Genomic DNA, 21,063 nt, shown 5'->3' with positions numbered 1-21,063 from the left:
TCTGTGATTCTGTGATTCTGTGATTTGTAACAAAGAAAACAGTATCCGAATCATGTCAGCACATTCCTCCCCTTTTAGAAAGGGATTTTTACAACACAGTGCTAAATTTTGGCATCAGAATAAGAAGCTATCAGAAACATTAAATACATTCACAGTTTCTAGAAATCCATCCAGCATTAACTGAAATTGAGCAAGTCCAAATCCAATAAAAATGGTGCAGTGTATGATGTCTGGAATTATTTGACGACAACCTTCCATTTGCCTGTTTCGAAGTTCATAATACAAAGGGTATCACTGGACAGAAGTGTTCAGGATATAGTCTTTAGATTGCATATACTCTATGGACTGCTTGCTGCAGGCCTGTTGAGAGACAGATGGCCAAATCTACTGTCCTGGTTTCCATCTGCTAGCTTGCTTTAAGAGACAGCCAGGAGGATATGACATTAATGTAGTATATTAATATTACTTCCTATAAAATAAATTCATTAATGTGAAGTCCAAAATTTGCAAATATTAAAAAATACTGATATATTTACTGATGAAATACCTTCCTAAGTGGAAAGGAAAAATAACAATGAGAAAAAAGAAGAAAAATGATACCACATAAAAACCTCTTTACTATGAGGCAACTATCAGGAAGTTTTCCGAGAACTGGCTTATGGCACCATAGGAACACAAGAAATTAAACACTTAAAGCAAAACAAAGAATGGAAATAATAGCTCAGATCTTCATTTATCTGATTTTACATCAGCAGCTTTAGAGTGTGATGTACCAACTAGACTTGCTAAGAAATTTTAGAACTGTTGCTACTGTTTGAGTAATCCACAGAGAAGAACTTTTTGCACTTACCTTGTTAACAGACAGAATAGCAGGATTATGTTTTACTTTTCTGACGAATAAGGCCCAAAAGTGTCCCAGCTAAATAAAATCCTTGCAGCACTGCACAATCATCAGTATTCATCTACCTGCTATTTCAAGTAAGCTCACAAAATAGTTAGTGAAAAATGTAAAAACAAAATCACCTGCAGGGCAATCGTGGTATTCTTCGCAGGATATTTCCCCACCAGTCCTTGTTCTTTGCGTTTCTTGAATTTCCTAAAGTAGTCCTGTATCAGGAAGGTGGCATAGAACTTCCCCACGGTTACCTCATCATCTAAATGAACAGACCAGACAGATCTCTCCCAAGTCAGCACATTTATCAATAGCCTGTACACTCACATCTGATCTGGGGGGAAAAATGTGATGGGTGCAATAGGTACTATGCTTTCAGCTTACACCAACAGAACCCGTAACTACCTTAAAAGCAATGTTTTAGCAAGCAGTTTAGGCTCAGTCAATTAAGTGAAGTCATCCTTAATAAAGAAGAAAATACGATACCTTACCAAGTCTCAGGTACCTTTAAGTAAGTTAGTGTAAGTTTCTTACAAAACCATAAACATGTTTGTGCACGCATAGATGCTGAAAGACTAGCTTTAATTACTTGGAATAAACAGATTAAAATAAAAGCTACTATGACTTACATACACTTATGTTCATAAAAGTGACTCTATAAAAAACCCAGGTCCTGCTTACATCATCTTTTTTTTTTACTGCTGTGTCAAATTTGCTTAGTCAGTGTACCAATATAGCGTTGCTCTAATTGCATAAGGACTTAGACATCTTTACAGCCTGCTTTACTCTGCACATTTTTTAATTGGTGTTGTGCCTTCCCTGTAATACTTCAGCATCTTTCAGTTTTAATTTTACTGTTGTCCCAGATGCTCATGTTGGGCTGTATTTTCTGTCTTATTTCATCCAGTAAGACAAATTCCAGACTCTGAGGAAATCCCACAGAGGTTACAATTTCACATATTTTCTATGAAGCTCTGGTTTAAGTGAAGATGTGGTCCTTAACCACCTTCTAGACAGATGATGATGATAATAGCAAATATGAAACAACATGGTGCTTTCCCACATTATTATAGTGTATCAGCTGATAGAAATGAAAATAACTTCCATCAGTTAATGTAGTACAATTCAAAAGATACGCAAACAGCAACTGGATTAAAACCTAGTGTTTTTACAGAGTCACTGTTCTGAACAAAATCCAAATTTCAAAGTTTTTGAAGTTCAAAGGCGGGTACCTTATGAGGATGTCAAAATCACCTGGTTCATAGCATGTTAAGAATGTATGTGGCTGTTTTATGAGTCCCACTGAATCATTCAGCTGTGCAAGTTTGATTTCTTGATGAGTAAAGCTTGCCAGAAAACCAGGAATAGTTTTCAGTTCAAAAACATTGCTTTTGTTTTCACACATTTTTTTCCCCTGGAGGTATCTGGCATGAAGTTAGCTATTTCCCTTTCTGCTGTGTTGCCTACTCTCTCATTTTTTTCAGTATCTTGAGATAGCTATTTGCAACATGGTTGCAAAGCAGGGCTGGTGTGTTTTAGGGCTCACACCCTGATGGACACTAAGTTCCTGTCATTCCAGTCACCCTTCCTGGGGCAGGCAGGGGCTTCACACATCTCAGGATCTGGGTTACTCTGGACAGTTGTGACTTGACTAAACATAGAAAATCTAACCTGCCCAGACACATTTTAGCACACCTCTGTTAGAAAGTATGGATTTTTTTAGTTTTATGTCATTTGTTGTCTCCACATTTTAACTCTCTATTGGGGCTTTAGGATATGCTTGAGTTTGGTTTTTCATTTTGTTTTGTGGGGTTTTTTTCCTATATATGAACACATTCTGTTAAGCAAGCTTTTTCTCTATTTGATTGTCAAGCAAATTCTCTAATCAATTGTCAGATACTGTAGCATCATACATTAACATTTGATTCATGTCTCCTTGTGTCTTTTTTTTATCAGTAGGTCCCAACATATCTCACTAATGATAGCATTTCAAGTGGTATTTTTACCTGTATTATGACAGCTTTTGCTAATTTAAGTTTAATTAACTTTAATTTACATAACTTGCTTTCACATCAATAAAAAGGATGGGGAAATCCAATCCATGTACAATACTGTTTAAACTAATTTTTACCTCTGTGACAAAATTTGTCTCAAAATGAATCCTCTACCATTCAAAATAAGCTGCTCGCATTATAATGTCTGATATGGGCTGGATGCATGTGAGAAAGTACGACAGGCTTTAATTTTAGTAAAAATGCATCAGGGATGTATTCTCCCAGCATTTTATTATACTTTAAATGTATCAAAGCAAAAATAATTATAATAATTGCTTTAATATATCTTGGTTGGGAGACCAGTCTGTTGCAGGAAATATCTTCGCACACTAAAGAGCCTGCTCTGCCTAATACTGACATCTCCTCAAAGGTCCGAGTCCCCCCAGTTCCTGCTGGGAAATAGCAGGAATTCCACAGCTCACATTAAAAGCTCACCAGTATACAGATTCAGTTTCAGCAGTAAAAAGCTTTTGAATTGACTCCTCAAAACTAATTTTTAAAATTTTTGTGAACACTTGCTTTGATGTTCATCTGTAATCTCTCTTGGCAGCTCCTCAGGAGACTAATCGTATTTTGTATTGGGAAGAGATCTCTTCTAAAGCATCTAATCTAAACTTGCCTGCCTTAGCTTAGCTGAGGCAATGTAGCCCTGGTCCAACTCCCCAGATAAGCCTTTCCCCATCCTTGATACTATTTCATTTTAAGTATTTGAACAGAACTCTTAAGGAAGTGATATGGCAAATGGCTCCTAAAAATAACAAGCACATAGAGGTGACAGACTTGATATAACATATACTACTATGGTGGCACTTAGAGCATGTCTTGAGTCAGGCTAAGACACTGCACGACTACTGACTGTACCTGAGACAACAATACCGGCAAAGTCTCAGTATGCAGCAATGAAGGGCCCTTATCAATCACTCTGGCCATGCACCAACTCTTTAGAAGCATATCAGATGAATGCATCACCAGTTTGCTGCATTGTGCATGCCGAGTCTGCATGTGCAAACAAGAAGCATGTGTACTTCACAGGCACAGTCAGTTGTATTGCAGACACGTGCACAACAAGAACAGAAGCCTGGCCAAGGGGAGCCATCCTTGACTTTGTTTTCTGAGTAGCACACATATAGCCAGATATGGACAGGTATAGGGAGGCAGCTAAGCGTAACTGACCACAGAGTAGACAAATCTACAATTACAATTACAATTACTGACAGGAAAAGGAATCATTTCAGTAGGAAGTTTTTGGAAGAGGGCAAAAAGTATTAGGCAGGATCAAATAGGCTTGAAGGTGGAGACTGGGGAGTTTAGAGAATACAGGTGAATCTTCAGCGAGTTGTATGTATTTCTCTTACTCTCTAGTCTCCTAAGAATGTTAACTCATTCACACATTCAGGCCTTTGACTGACATTCTAAGTTTTTGCAAAGCATTTTTTTTTTTTTTGTACTGAAAATGTGTTGCTAACTATTAACAGTTTAATTACGTTATAGTAATGAGATATTTAACCCATATCAATAATTAACTACCTGTTCATTTCTAGTGCATCTATTTATAATTCAGGAAAAAAAAGCCATACTGATTATTTTCATTCTGCTCTGCAAATAATTGTTCTGTTTGTGTTCTGGAGGCATGGTCATGAGCACACGAAGGATCTAGCATTCAGTAATACCAGCAAAAGTAATACTGAAGAAAAACATTATAAACTAGATTGCTCAATATTTTGAAGTGCAAGTGATTTTAACATATTAAATTTGGATGCTTTGTTGATTTATATTCAAGAGAATTTTCTGTCTCCTAGATGGCTGTTATCAGCTTTTATAGGTGTTACTGTCTTATACAATTTTCTATTGAATATTAAGCATCAACAGAAACTAATTTCTACTGTATACTAAGCTATTTTACACTCCTATGGTATATGAATGTAAAATAGCTATATTCCTCTTTTTTCTAGGTGGGTTACAATATTTCCAATTTTCACAACAAGGTCCACAAAGAAACAAACCAAACTGTAATAAAAAGTTTGTAAGCCTTAAGGACTTCCCAAAATGTTCTTATTTATACTGGGTTGTAGAAGCTGTACTGTTTCTATCAACTGAGCGGTGATCCAGGTTTTCAGCCTTCTAACTACACTAAAGAGCTACATTTGCAGAATAAATATTAGCAATGAATTTTAGTACAGCTGAAAATAAATATACAGCTTATATTCAGCAATGAAATGAAGCTGAAGTTAACAGCAAGTTACTATGTAAGATTAGTTCTAGGAATGTAATCTTTACAGATTCTTTGTCAGGTTGATTTAGGCAGGCACAGCTCGCTATTCTGAAGCATGCATCTCTATTTCAATAAAAAAATGTAGGGGAATAAAGTTGGCAAGAGGCAACACTAATTCCATGCCACCACCCTAAAACAGAATTGCTTCAGAATATTCGGAAAGACTCATAGTTGAAAGGAACAGAGGCTGCAGAAAAAGCTCAAGCACATAGTTACAACAATAACAAAGCAATTCATCTATGCCATGCAAGCACTTAGGTGTAAGGCTAAAAACAACAGAGTAGAACACAAAAAGTTGTTTTAAATGTGCAGTATCAGTTCCCCCTTGGATAGTCAAATTTGCTAGATTTTTGCCTTCATCCCCTCTATTATCTGGCAGCCACCACACCAATAGCAAGTGGCTCCCTCCAGCAACAAAGCTAATGCTGCTTCTTGGGTCATGCTGAACAGCAGTGCAGCCAGCATGCTCCTCCTCCCCCAGAGACTGAGAGCATCACCTTCAGAAAGGGATCAGCCTCCACCACCATCGGGCCTGGGATCTTGAGTCTGCTTCCAAACCTGAGAATCTTGAGTCTCCTTCCAACCCTGAGCCTGATCAGTCTTAAAACCTGCCGTAACACTATAAAAGTACAATAAACTACAAGAAATACCGGATGATTACAATGGATCTGTGTATTGGATGTCTAGATAAATATATCCTGGGTGTGGGTGACAGTGCAACAGATCCTGCACCTTTAAAACTTGAAAAAGCAAGTAAAAAACAGTCACCTAAACCTACACTACAGCATATTAATAAAAATGTAAATATATAAAAAGGCTAAATATATATATTAGAATATATATATTTAAAGAGAGAGCTATAACAAATATTTGACATGTCATTTTACAGCACGTAGGAACACCTAACATACGTGCCTTCTAGGTCCCAGAAACATATTGGTGTCATTAAAATTTAGATATGAATGTGGCCATGTAAAGAGATATCTCAGTCATACTGGCATAAATCTGAGCCATTTCCATTCTCCGTTGACTATGGAACTGCTCTGGTTTAACCAGTGTAACTGAGATAATTTAGCCTCTTGATTTATCACTTTGGTAACAAAATTATTTTTAAGCTGGTAAAGTTTTTCAGTTTTCTCCCAGAAGTGTTCAACATATACAAAGATATAAGCTATAATGTAGTATACATTGTCAAGCTTAATTAGAACAAAACATGTTATTTTGCTCAATGCATTGAAATCAAATTAAGTGTAGTTTATTTTGCTGAATGGCTTGAAATCAAGAGTAGATTTAGGTCTAATAAGGTATTTTTTTTCAAGCAAGAAAATAAGCATAACATTTTCCTCTCTTTCTTTTTGATCTAAGGAAGTTGTACTTATCAGTCCTATAGGTATTATCTAGTGTAACAGGATATAATTTTCTCTGTACTTATTTTATTGTTTGTTGTTCTTTAATGACATTATAATTGCAAAACTTAGTAACTTTATTTCTTTGGTTCCTAACAATCTAAAAAGACCAAAATGCAGAGAGAATAGCATATTGCAAAGTTTATCAGACTGACCGCCAGCTGGAGGGACAACTTGGTCAAGTAACTTCATACTCGTTTTCTTCCATATTTTCTTTATAACTGCTCTAAGTTCTTCATTTGCTTGCTCTAGGTTACCTGTGGCAATGAAACAGGAAAATGGAGGATGGCAATTATGTTTCAACCACCTGCAATTATGATTTGGATAGTAATTAGCTGTATACAAATAAAGACTGTGACAAGGATGCTTTGCAGCAAGCTGAAGCTACAAGAAGTAGCAGGTAACAATACTACAACAACTAAAGTAGTGTAAGACAGGAAGCTCCTGGGGCTTTCAGATCAGTCTCTGGAGTACCGCAGAGCTCCACCGTAAGTTACAGATCTTGGTTCTACTCTATCACTCAATACCTTCTGCTTAAATTGTGTGGAAAGTGATGACTTACTCTTTACAGGCCACTTCTTTCTTGATCCGAAGCTGAGCCTTTATTTGTTTAATCACAGTAATTACTCAGTTTTACAGGCTTGAAAGTTCAGGCAACTGACTACTGTGCAGTTTTTAATCTCTGGCAGTGCTCACCTAAACCACAGCAATGCCTGAGTGGGCTTAATCTAATCAGTTTGTTATTGGCAATAGAACCCAAATTCTGCTGAGAATAGCAGAAGACATGGAACAGAAAATAGTAAAAAATGGTAAAATAATGAAAAAATGTATGGAAATAGAAAGAAAATTATTTGAAACATACCACTATTTTTAAAAACTCTTCCCTCTTTGATGCAAATCACAGAAATCCATTCAAGCCAGTCAAAACTGGTCTCAACTAAACTGCAGATGTTGCTTTCAAATGTGCAAAAGTTGCAGTTGTACCAATGTGGGATTCAAGGCACCAAGTTAAAGATTAGCGAGGAAGGAGCATCTTGGTTGGGCAGAAAGGGGAACTCATTCCTTCCTTGCAGTAGAATTCCTGTTACACCACTGCTACACCGCTATCTGACCAGACATAATTTCTGAGATTTCCTGGGCTTTGGCCTCACTATCCTTTTCCTTTTATTTTGTAAGAAATTGATCCTAACAACAATTAATACCACCCACAACCCAAAAGCAAACCAAATCCAGTGAGATTAAGGCACCCTTACTCATGTCCAACAAAATAGATAAAGTAAATCCTGATTTTTTCCTCATTGTACTTTCTGACAAGTGCAGTAAAGGCTTTACAGCTGAGAACCTTACCTTCTGTTTTTATCTTTAGAGCAGTCCTAACCAAAGCAAACAAAGTGGCATTGAACATGACGGTTCCATCACTGTTTAGTGGCATATTCATGGCTACTAACCTCTGTAAATGAGAAAAGGAAAACAAATTTTGATGCGGATTTGTTTGAAAAAAAAACTCCTGTAATGTTCATTTCTGAAAAGCTGATGTATTCAAAGAATAATATTCACTGAGAGTAAAAAAAAATAATTATATAAGTCTTCAAAAAAAGTTGTCTTCCATCCTAACTGCACATAACCACCACCCAATATCACTTCTTTCTGATATTAATCAAATGCATGCTTACACAAAAGTTAAAACCATCCAGTACTTTTCATGAGCTATTTATTGGGTTAATTTGCAAACACTGAAGCCAGTCCTTGGCTATGACTTTAAGTCACACTATGCAAGTATTAAGGACAAATGCAGTTATCTAGGAGCGTGCACTCCAGTTGCAGCCATGTTCCAGGTTTCCCATCAGTTCCTCCAGCCTCATGCTCCATGAAGAACCACAGCACCAGGTCTGTCTTGTATAAGCTGCTTAATTTCTCAGGTAACTCTTCAGTGAAGCTGTGCATCTCTTATGCTATCTACACTGAATTAGTGTGAAAGGGACTTTCCTCTTTGGAGTAGTCCATTTCTGCATTAGTGTTCATCTTTCAGAGCAGTATCATTGTGATGCTGGACTGTCAGAAGAACACTCATCTATCAAAATCTTTTCCTAACGTCTGACTTGGATTTCTTCTCTTCTAGTTCAAAAGCATTACTCAATTGGATAATTTATCTTAGCGTATAGATATAGGTTTGCTTTAAGTATGCCTTGTGGCATTCTGTTTGAACCCAGTGTTTTAGACATCAACTTACCTATTTATAATACAGATATAAAAGAAATCCAAATGGCACTGTCATTGTAACAATCCTTTAATTAAATGGCTTGATCTTATTCCTACTGAAATTGCTAAAACCACAATGTCCATAGTTCTAAAGTCCTCAAATAATGTAATAATTATTAATCTCTTTTGTGTTGCTTTTCAACTTTTATGTTAAAATACAATTAGTCCTCATCTAAATTACATATCATGCCTGACAAATTCTATATAATTTTAAATTCCCTTTAATTTTCAGTCTTCTCACTCACTGTTACATATTGTATTGCCCACTGTTATTCATTTCAACTTGGTTTATCATATTGCAGACCCCACTCTTCAATCTTATTTCTATGTTTCATGTGAAGAAAACTTCTCATAAATGCAACTGTGAAAGTACTGTATCAAAACTTAACTGTCAATTAAACTACCACCCTCTTCTCTCTAGGACTGAAGAGTCACTGGGTTGCAGTAGTCTTGTGTGTGACAGTGGGTCACCAGAAATGCTGGGATGAGGTAGTTCATATACGTGACAATAACAGAGTAATGACAGATTTACAGACCAACCCCTTTCATTTTGATGCCCTGTGAAGAATTTTACATTGGTGGTAACTACTCGAATGAGTACACTGAAAAAAATGATGCTAATTTTGCTGGTTTAAGTCAGGTCTGCAAAAGAACAGGAAAACTTGAGAGTGATGGAGAACTTGTGAACAGACAGGATAACAGTGCATACGTAACACATATGGGGCAGAACTGAGTGAATTAATAAACTGTGAGAGAAACCTAGAAAGAAAATAGGGTAAAACCTACCTTGCAGGCCACTCGGTGAGGGCATAATTTGCCAAAACCAAGTGGTGGCTGAATGCGTCTCAGTAAAGTTACCACGTCAAGATGCTTTATCCTTCCCCTAGAACCAACACACATCAGTTACCAAACATACATCCATTCCCAAAGAATATTATCTGCTTTTATTGTTTTACCACAATAATCTTATCAGAGAAATCATTGAACTTACTTTGCTTCAGGGTCATATTCTGACCATATCCTTTTGAACTCATCCAAATGATGGGGACCCAGAATAGACCAGTCACGTGTCAAATAATCAAAATTATCCATAATGACAGCCACAAATAAGTTTATAATCTAAAAAAGTAATTAAGAACAAGCTGCCATAAATATTTTGAAATTTAAAAAATATTCAATATATAAAATAATTTGATAAGGTAGGAGGTTAAGAATTCAAATACATTGATCTCATAAATGATGATTTTTGGCAAATATCATCAAATACCACAGAAAATACTTACTAACCATTTAACTGACTAACTGGAACTCTACAAAGTAGTGGTATGACAGGACTGTGATTCTATCTTAGAGTACTCAGTCTTTGACATAGGCTGTAACATGGTTTTGTTTCTCTTCCTTGATTTGCCTAATTCCACTACATCAAATTAAAGAACAGATCCAATACATGTATTTCACACAGTGTAGATCTCAGGAAACAGCTTTTGTATTAATAGGATTCAATGTCAGGACAATAAGACTTCTGCATACGTTTGGTTAACACAGAAGATGATACAGAACAGCAGAAGGTGTATGCTTACACTAGTTCACAGAATTCTGTTTGACTGCCCTCCTTTTGCAAGGAGAACAGTACTGTGAATAGAAATCTTAATCAAAATCGTAAATCAAAAGCTTAGACCAGACACCTGCAATGAGGAAAAACATTTTTCAAATATTATTTTAGACCAAATAATTCATTACACCATGGATTAGGAAGAAAGGTTATTGTTCACATCTCATGGGCCACAGTTTGAGCACACTTGTAGAGACATGAATCCAAATTCTGCTGAGTTTAAATATATAAACAGCATTACTAGTAAGTCAAAGTATTTGCAGCTTTATCATTAATGAATACTTAATTATACTATTAAGGAATGCATGAAATAATAGCTGATGAAAAGACTTCTGGCTTTCAAACATGCAACCAACCATTCCTGCATACATGTAGTCAGAAGATCTTGCACGTGAGAATTTAGAATCACATAGAATGGTTTGGGTTGGAAGGGGCCTTTGAAGGTCACCTAGTCCAACCCCCTTGCAATGAGCAGAGACAGCTTTAACTAGACCAGGTTGCTCAGAACCCCGTCCAACCTGACCTTTAATATTTCCAGGATGGGGCATCTACCACCTCTCTGGGAAACCTCTTCCAGTGTTTCACCACCCTCATTGTAAAAATCAGTGTAAGATACAGGATTTAGGACTGTGTATAGAAAAACATAACCTTGTAAAAATGTTTTAGATATGTGATTTTCAATTGTTCTCTGAACTCACTGCTCTTTTAGTTCAGAAGAAAGTAAAAATGCCAAAGCTCATTTTATCTTATGAAGCACAAGCTAGACTCACCAAAAAAGCACAAAGCATGTAAAAACTGATAAAATAAATGATGGCAAAATTGCTTCCACATGTGTATTCTTCCCCTGGATTATAGTCAGATTCTGGATCACAGCGTTTTCCAGGCAAACACGCCAGCATGATTTCCTGCCAGGCTTCTCCAGTTGCACACCTTTATAAGGTCACAAAGATAAATTAGGCATTATTTGGTCAAAATGGATTAAAGATGTATTAATTTGTTAAGGTCTGACAAAATGCTTGGAGCTGTACAAGCACAAATGTGAAGACAGATAGTGAACTTTTCAGAGCAGGAACTAATTAAAAAAATATAGAGCACATTTCAGAAATGACAAGCATAGATCTGACACTGTAGACACATTTTATAAGGCAAACTAATGCACCATAAAGGCTTGCATGTAAAAATGTGAACCTCAAACTGTGATTTACAAATTAAATACTTATTGCAGTGGAGCTGCTGTGTACAAAAGCAGTGTTGTGTATGAAAATCTGTCGTAAAAGTTGAAAGTATCTGCTTGTAAAAGATTAATTGCCTTTTCCTTAGCATAGTTGAGGAAACGCTTCTCTCTAACTTCTGCTATTGCATTTTTTTATAGTTGGGTAATGCCTGTGTACAGACCCATTATTTCAAATATTTAAAAGACAACTACATATTTATTACATTTTTGTCTGTGTTTGTTACCTAGTTTCAAAGGCAAAATTCTTTACACGCATAAAGTGACTTAGATTTCATTGGGTAATGTCCTTGGTCTCAGATAAAGAAGGACCTGCCAGTTTTGCAGCCGCAAATGTAAAGAGCAGTTTATTTCTTTATCTTTGCAACAATCTTTAATTTTTCAAACTGTCATGCTAGCTGTGCTTCTACAGATTACAATAAGGGCACATTATTTTTCACCTTTCCCAACTCCTACCCAGGGATACCAGGGCTGACTGTTTGGGCTCTACCTGAGGACAATTACTTCCCAAATGAGATGTTTCACAACAGCTGTAGTGAGTTGAGGTCTGTATCACCTCATGAGAACCCTGCTGTGCCGATGGACACTTAGCATACAGCCATGGAGGGTATGTGCTTCTTACACTAATTTGCTTCTCACTTGCAAACATTTTGAATAAATCCATGGTACCAGGGCTACAGATGTTTTTCATAATCAATTAAATGGGATTCATTAAGTAAGAGTTAAGGTTTACTCACCTGAAGAGAAGAAGCACAGCTTGGGGGAAAGTCTGAAAATTGTTGTTTCTGTTTATCTGATTGTTGTCCCTCATGGCCACTTTTCCAAATACCTACAATAAACCAGGATTTTGACTTTCATCCTAGTGAGCTATACTGTGAGAAGCTGTAGGCCTTGCAGTCTCAACTTGCTTCAGTATATATGAAAAACACTTTCACAAATACACTTTCTTTACTCTTTAGACTTTTCCTGATAATGATGTAAATACAGTAACTTTATCACATGTACAAGGTAACTCTTAGTCATTTAATTTGGCATCAAGAAACCATTACAATACTAAGACATATTCCTGTATTTCAGGTGAGAAAATATATTTTTAAACTAGAATATAGAGTCCTTTATTGATATTAAAGCTCTACTGCACTAAATATTGTATATACTTGTAGTAAGAAATAATTGCTGTCCTGAACACCTCAAATCTAAATGGAGACAAAGAGATGCAAAGACAGACAGTGAAGCACAGAGCATCCTGTCTCAGTCAGAGATGGAAATGAGTTCTGTTCCTCAAAATTAAATTGCAATTCCTTGGCCACAAGACCATTCTTTTTCCCCAACATAATACAGTTATATCCTCTTACAATACAGTGAAGGCTGTTACTTAGAGATATTAACACTAATTAATATTAAATTGCCTTTGGATAAATGATGAAGAGAAAGAATCTGGAAGCAAAACCACCCTCCATAGCATAGTTCTTCTATTCATCCCATTTAGTTAGGACCTCTCCTTGTGTTGATTTGAAAAACTTTACAACTTTGAGAACAAAAGAAGACATCCGTAAAGTTTTACGGAATGTAGAGCTATCCTAACACCTTATGACAGGGGAAAAAAATAAAAAATTGAAAAGAAAAAAAAAGAAAAGGAGAGAACTGCAGCCCAAATTCAGGACACCTAACAGGAACTTCTGCCAAAGTGTTGATGGTGACCCAGCCATGCTCCTCAGGCACCTCCTTAGGCAAGCACTAGATCTCATGTGTGGTGCAGAGACTACCATGCAACCCAACCCACACTCCCAACCACAGCTCCACGCTCAGTGCCTTTATCTGCTTCTTTCCTGCAGTCTGTGCAGTCCCCTCTCAAACAGCTATGCCACCCTCCCACTAGAACTGGCCCAGTAGTATGACTTCTAGGAATAGTTTCCTGGCAGGTTTCTCCTATCGCACTATCTCTAGTTAACACAGCACTGATGCTGGTGTGAGGAGTGGCACCTTCATCCCAACACCCCGTTTTTCCATTTTAACTTATCCAAACCCTTTCTGTGCTTGTACGTCTTGTACATACATCCTACTCTTGATTAACCACAGACTCAGCTGTGCCTAAATCTTAAGCCAGATGTTTATTCTTGTTCTATTCTTTTCATGCAGGAAAGACTTTAAAAAAAATTAAAAGCTGGAGTTTTAATGTCTGATTCTCAAAACAAGTTTACAGTGAAAAATCAGCCATGCATTCTTTCATACATTCATGCATAGGAGTAAGCTTCACAGTACATGGAAGAGGAGTGGCTCCTTTCAGCAAACCAAGACACTATAAGCTCCCACCAATCTCTTCTCTTCTTTTTGGATTTTGTGACTTGCAAAATCATAGCCAAAAGAAGATTTTTACATTATTCTGAAAGCTCTGCATTATATGTAGCACCAGTATCAAAGGAATGTTTCAATAAGCGCCTTAGCAAACAAGTCTCAGAGCAGCCAACACTGTACTTTTGTTTAATGCTAAAAAAATTCTATGATTACCTGCATTCCAATGACAGCATAGATGAAGAACAGCATGGCTATCAGAAGGGCGACATAAGGCAGAGCCTAGAAATAGGACGGGTGCATTGTCTTTTAATAAGTTCACACCATAATTTCAATTTCCATTTACGAAAAGAATTTCACTGTACAACACAGGCTTTTCCAAGGTTTTTCTTCCTATGCAAGTGCTTAAAATGTTATTAGCTGTCACTCTTAATATTCTGATGCATACAATGAACACAAGCTTCATTATATTTTAAATTATTTCTGCCAGTGATCCAGGGCGAAGAATCTTCTTTAGCAGTTTTAAATTTTATTTTCATTACTGATCCTGACAACACAAAGATACTTCCTTCTACAGTTAGGGAGTTTCATTAACTTCACATTCATCAGAGTTTTCTGGAGCAAAGATTCAAATATCTATTTGTTACACTTACGAAATCAGTTTTATATAAAAAATAGATTAAATTCCTCTTTATTAGTCATCTAATAAAACTTGCGGAATTATGAGACCTGTCTGTGTCAAACGTATCCTATCCCTTTTAGATATACCAAATATTTTCTTATCAAATACTGTAGAAATCTCATGGTAACAGCTAATATTAGATGACAAAGAATGACCCTTGGACTCATTGAAGTAACTGGTGAAATTTATTTTGGCATTAGCATGCAAATATATTTAAACATGTCATTATTGATAGCATGAATTTCAAAAGAAATGGGTTTTGCACTCTGCAGGGTATTGCTTCATAAAATTTGGTGTATAAATGGCTGTAATTATAAAGCAAATTGAAATAAATTTTACTAACCTGAAATGATTTAATAAATGTCCACAGTAAAGTTCTGATTCCTTCTCCTCTGCTAAGCAGCTTCACCAACCTCATCACCCGGAAGAGACGGAAAAATGTGATGGATATTCTAGCGCTGTCTTCAGAGTTCTGAAGAGCATCATGGAGAAGTCAAACCAAATACAAACTCAAATATGCAACACTTCCAGAAAAACAACATCAAATGCAAAGGTGGAAGAGGTAAGATTTGAAAATGTATCTTGAGGGCCTTTTTCACCTTGATAAGCATGATATGAAAGGAAAAATTACATGCTAAAAACACAAGACCTGTAGAAATGCTTCACACATCACATGCATTTCCAAGTTTTCTGGTTCGTTAATAAGGATCATATTGGGTTTGTTTGTAGTAGACTTCGATAGTACATTGACAACGAATGCAAACCACTGCATAACACCTTTGTAGTAAGACAGTTACAAAAATACAGAAAAAAAAATCAGTGGAAAATAGACATGGTAAAAAAGAATAAACTCAAGTAGAGGTAAAACCACTGGGGTCAGTTTACTAATCTTACCCCAGACTCATCAGTTGTGACTGTTTCAGTTGGCTTTGGCTTTAAGAAATTAAGAACATTAAATATTAAAATCAAATAAAAGATCAAAAAAATCAGCTTAACCGTAAACAGAAGGAAGGACATTTTTCATTTCTAAATGTAAATTAACATCTTTCAACTCAGTATACTTCCTGAACAAAACATTAATATCCTTAATAAAGCCTTCCCTTTAGCATTTCATGTTGGCTGACTCATAGTAAAATCTACTAGTATAAAACATGTTTAAAAGACTCAATGGGTAGAAAATACAAAATAATATATCTGTTCCTACGTAAGCCAAACAAAATTAGCCATTGACTTCCACACGTTGTACAAAATTGTAGCAGTAAGCCTAAGTAAAATTCATGAGCAAAGCTTTGGGGTCAAACTGGCCTTCCAAGGTCCCTTTTCTGCTGCGCTCTTCTTGAAGATTACTTCCTTCATCACTGGAATCTAACGATATCCAAGTAATCATGTTTTATATCACATCAGGCATAGCAAAAAGCCAAGTAATTCACTTGAGTCAACTCAGAGATGAACACTGGGTTTTGCAGCACTTAACAAGGACAGATTCTCTCTCTGCCAAAGTGACACACAAATATTTTTAGCACAATGACATGAAGGCTAAGCCTCCCGTAGAGGTGCAAATGAGAAGGCAGTACCTGTACTCTCTCACCATCTACAAAGCACTCAAATACCTGAGCTGATGTAACAGCATCAGGCATGGGAAAGGTCTTCAGGATTTGATTGACACTTGGAACAGATCTGTACAACCCTCAGGAGCTACAGGGAGGAGAGAGGCACACACCTGCCCCTTGTTCACAAAGACAAACTCTCATGTTCTGTGAAGAAACTCGCTTCTCTCTTTATAATGTCTCTGTCCATCTTTAGAGAAACTGCCTCAATATCCTAAATGGTCAGGCACTCAGCGAAGCAGCTAGCAAAGCTTAAAGGGCCAACTGTCTATGCTGTGAATCTCAGTGCAGAAGCAAGCAGCTTCCTCCAAAATTGAATGGAAGTGTCTTTAAAAACATTTATAGCACTAGAACAAATGGGATTCTGGATGTTAGATCCAAGGGATGGGTCCTACTCTACTGCTTAAAATATCCTCCTTTTAAAGGGGCACCTTTCAAACTTATTGTCACATATAGCAGCAGTAACCATGATGCCTCCTCACTGCTGCTTCCAACACACTGTGGGTGCATCAGACACACTCTCAATGCCATGCTTCAGCTGAGTAAAAACTCAAATTTCCTGTTACCCAAGATAAAACCTGGGGAGAAGGAAGAGAAAAGAGGAGCTGATTCTGCTGAAAATACTGGCAGTATATCCTACAAACATACTATGGTAAAAAAGCAAGAATAGGTGGTACTCTGTTACAAAGTCAGATCATTAGCAGTATTTATTAAAATACTAACTGTTTTGTCAATTACTTTTTTGCAAAACATATATAATATAAAGGTATCACAAGGGGAAAATGAGGTAAAAATAACTTTGTTCAAAAACGTGGAATCTACATATATATATATATATATATATATACACACATGACTGCCCTGCCAGGATATCAGTATTTTCTGAAACAAAGAGGTTTAAAACTGTTTAAGGGGTTTTTACTAAATTGATGCATTAATATTAACCAAAACCCAGACGTTCTCATTAGACTTCAGTAAGGAGAGTATTTGTAAAATCAGCTGTAACATCTAAGCACAAAATATATGCTGTCAATGAAAGAAGTTGCTGCATTAGAAATTCCCTGCACACTTCAACAATTTGAAACAAAACCGCCAAAAAGTAGACTAAGGAGAAATTCATAATTACAAACATCATAAATGCCAAAATATCATAAAACAGGGAAACAATCTTGTAAAACTGTCTACCTACTTCAATCACAAACCTCTACTAGTGTACACAGACCCACATTGCTATTGACTTTTCAGTACAGAGAAAAAAATCCTTTTTATCTGAAAGTTTTAAAGAAAAAGGGTTTCATTATACCTCCTGCAGACGAAGCCTGAAATTTCATATTAATCTCTGGTGACTGGCTCATGCAGAGCTTGATACTGTCTTAATCAGTGAGCAAATTACTTACTTAGCATTCAATATTTTGTATCATCAAAAATTAAATGAAGTATTTGACAGACACAGAACAGATTAAATTACAGTATCATCACAAATTGATTCTTAAAAAATTAAGTAAAATGCTGGGGTTTGCATTTGGGAATTTTTCCCACTAGCTTTTACACAAGAAGGATCGGGCCCCAAACAAGCTAGGAACAGTATTAGGATAGCAATTTGTAATGGGATAGATAAGAAAAGAAAAATGATACTTTAGCCCTGCAGATTTTTATTTAATTGCTTTACAAAAGAAAAAATAATGAGGAGTATGCATTACAATTTGGTTATGAAAAAACTCTCACAGAAGGAAAAGTCAGTAAGAAAACACTTTTCTACATATAACTATCTTAATAATTACTTCCCACTTTTGAAAATGTAGCCAGAGGTCAGATTACCAACACTATGTGAACTGTTCTACTGCAGGTGCTCGGGAATGATGACTGCAATATTCCTCAATTATTTTTTTTTTGTCTGAAGGGCACTGAGTCTGTGTATGCACAGGACTGCGTAATGCACGCTTCTCTCATAAATCCCTCTTTTTCAGGTTCTTTGGACTAAGCAGTCCTAATCCCTTGCTTCTGATGGCTGCTCTGCTGCTGCTGGGAAGTGTTAGGATGTCATATGCAAGAGATTATAAATTATGGACATTGGAAAGAGCAGGCCAGGAATGAAAAAGAAAAAAACCCCGTTCACAAAAAGTAAATGGTACAAAAATATCAAGGTGGAGACAGATGCTAGAAACAAACAATAAAAACAAACTCCTGATACTAGAGGTTTTTTTTCCTCCTGGAGTTGAAAATATTCAACTTCCGCCCATCATTAGCCAAGTGGTATGGGTACTGACATTTTAAAGTCAGTGTATCTAATTTTTTACCCTCTCTCGCATTTCCCTCTGGTAATATAGAAGCTTAGTTTATATTCCTAATACTAACTATAATGAAGCTAATATAGCGGTATACCACAAAAAAAACATAATTTGTACTTATTTATAAAGGAAATGCTCATCTAAGAGACAAAGTTAGTTAACATTTATGTGTGTCCATCCAGCATGAAGTAATACTAAGATCTGAAAAACTAAGATTAACACAATCTTCAGTAACAATGACAGATTGACAATAACGGAGAACATCTGCTTCCTACAGATAAGAAAAACACTTATACTGCCCAAACACATAACCTTATTTGCAACTTCAGTAGTATTACTTGACGTGAACACACGTAAGTAGATGGCACATTATGTACATATAGGGAAAGTATTAGAACAGACTTGAGATGGAGGGGGCCAGGTTGAGGAGAGTGTCTCTTTGAATGATCGTTGGTGACAAGAATGGGAATAAAAATTTTGCCTGCAGTCAGACAATTTACCTACAACCTCCTCTTTCCCCTCACCTCCCACCAATCATTCCAAGACTACTCATGTCCCAAATGCTTTGGGACTGGCTGGTCATTATTATGATTTTTTTTTGTCCCCTGTAGACTATGTGACTCCTGAGATGACAGATGTGCTTCTGGGATCACTGCTAAAAGTCTGGTAAGGGGCACAGCTAGAATAAATTAAGTTTCCGCTTTCACTGAGATAAATGAGGACAGAGACTGGTTTCATTATTCTCCCTTTTCTGTCAGCCATGTGCCAGCTACACTGAGCGCCTAGTTCAGCAAAGCACTTCATAACTATGTAATTTTAAGCCAATTCTTAAATACTTCAAATAGGCAGTAACATATGATTTTTCTTTTTTCTTAATCGAAGTTTAACACAGCAGCTTTCTTCCCCAAACAATCCCAATCCTCAAAGATGATTAACCAATGACTAACCTGAATTTCTGACTCACTGATTAAAATGTTTGCAAGCTGCTACCAATTTTGGTCAAGTATTTATTGCTGCTTATGAAAAATTTAACACATTTCCTAAACAGTAAGTCCTCATTACACTCTTCATATTGCAACAGAAGTTTGAAATAAACATCCTAACTGAAAAAAGCTTCAATGTCAAAACTTCAAACAGCGTGAAACAGATTGCATCATGCATTGGAAGCAAACTGTAGCTCTGTGTTTAAGAAAAAATGAACATGGTGAAAACCAGTGGATATTAGTACACAGTGTTGCTGAAACGCTTCTTTTTACCAGTTGTGCCAAGAGGTACAAGAGCATGCCAAAACAAATCAATGCACAATGCTGATGTAATCATGATTACAAATATAGAAGGAAGCATCTGAACGACAAATATATATGATGACAATAACACGTATAGGAAAGCATTCAGGTTGCCAAAATATCTTCAGAAATGCGTAGCATATGTGTGTCTGTATGCATGTATGTATATACATATATGACTTGTTCAGAGAATAATTACGGGAATTCAAGTGTGCTTGCAAGTAATTTTCTTCATGGTCTTATCAGAGCTCTCTATACTCCCTGTTCAACATGAACCAAATGCCCATTTAGATAATTTAGTAAAAATTTTGAATCAATGTCAAGAACCCAGAGTAGATAAAAAGAAAATTATCTTTTCCCTTGTAAAAGATGTATTTAAAACTCTAAGTTCATAACTAACATGTTGATTGCATAGGTTATTATTATGATAACTAATAAATACTCAGTTGTGCAATAAAGTAAATTATTAGTATTAACGCTTTAATGAAAGCAGCTCAGAAATTTACTTCTATTTCAAAAGTAAATATTGAAACACAGTATAGATTTCATTTTGCAATAAGACTTCATACTAATGAAAGCAAAGCCATACGAGAATGTATTTTTCTGACCTATCCTTAAGCCTAAAGAGATCCATTTGCAGAAGTCTATAAAATGTATTAACAGTATCCAAAAAATAGCGATTACTAACAACAAAACATAAATTCTAACACATGATACTGACACATAAAGTGGGATTCAAACTGAATTGCAGTGCTTTTGTTCAAAACTGGAATACAGAATTTCTTACAGGAGGTAGATATGAAGTTTTTAATCTACTCCTCCGCAAAAGCAAGATCAGCCGTCCCACCAGTTACTAGGGGAGTGGGCAACTATATAAAAGCACACACTCCACTAGCAGTCTGGCAAACAAAAAGAGCATCCCACTGTTCACAAGTCAACATTATGCACTGCATAGTACTGAAATGGTAGTAACGGTGCTCCTCCTTGTCAAATGGCAGAACATCCAATTCTGGTTTTGCGAGAGACTCTTTTGAGGTCTGCCACTGCTACTAACCACTGTTAGCTGTTCCAGTAGTCTAAGCATTGAATAAGCCTCACGTGTTTACAGTGGCGATTCAAGACAAACAGGTTTTCCTGAGGGGCTCAGGAGGAAGGTATCAGTGCTGATCCTCTAAGTCCTAT

General features: G+C 36.4%; 1 protein-coding gene across 1 annotated transcript in view; it reads right to left on the bottom strand.

Annotated features, from left to right (window-relative positions):
- Positions 1-1,023: 1,023 nt before the first annotated feature.
- CACNA1D (calcium channel, voltage-dependent, L type, alpha 1D subunit) overlaps positions 1,024-21,063 on the bottom strand; it is a gene marked incomplete at both ends in the record, with an annotated part of 98,580 nt that continues 78,540 nt past the window's right edge. Inside the window, 10 exons of the mRNA XM_010084543.1 lie at positions 1,024-1,154; positions 6,780-6,881; positions 7,972-8,074; positions 9,670-9,766; positions 9,875-10,002; positions 11,266-11,425; positions 12,464-12,555; positions 14,235-14,300; positions 15,044-15,172; positions 15,595-15,633. Of these exons, the coding sequence (XP_010082845.1) occupies positions 1,024-1,154; positions 6,780-6,881; positions 7,972-8,074; positions 9,670-9,766; positions 9,875-10,002; positions 11,266-11,425; positions 12,464-12,555; positions 14,235-14,300; positions 15,044-15,172; positions 15,595-15,633 (1,047 nt within the window). The remainder of the gene's footprint in view (positions 1,155-6,779; positions 6,882-7,971; positions 8,075-9,669; positions 9,767-9,874; positions 10,003-11,265; positions 11,426-12,463; positions 12,556-14,234; positions 14,301-15,043; positions 15,173-15,594; positions 15,634-21,063) is intronic.

This window comes from Pterocles gutturalis, unplaced genomic scaffold (assembly GCF_000699245.1).
Source record: "Pterocles gutturalis isolate BGI_N339 unplaced genomic scaffold, ASM69924v1 scaffold1280, whole genome shotgun sequence".
NCBI classification, from domain to species: Eukaryota; Metazoa; Chordata; class Aves; order Pterocliformes; family Pteroclidae; genus Pterocles; species Pterocles gutturalis.
Note: the sequence above shows the minus strand (reverse complement) of the source record. Positions and strands in the feature narration are given on the sequence as shown.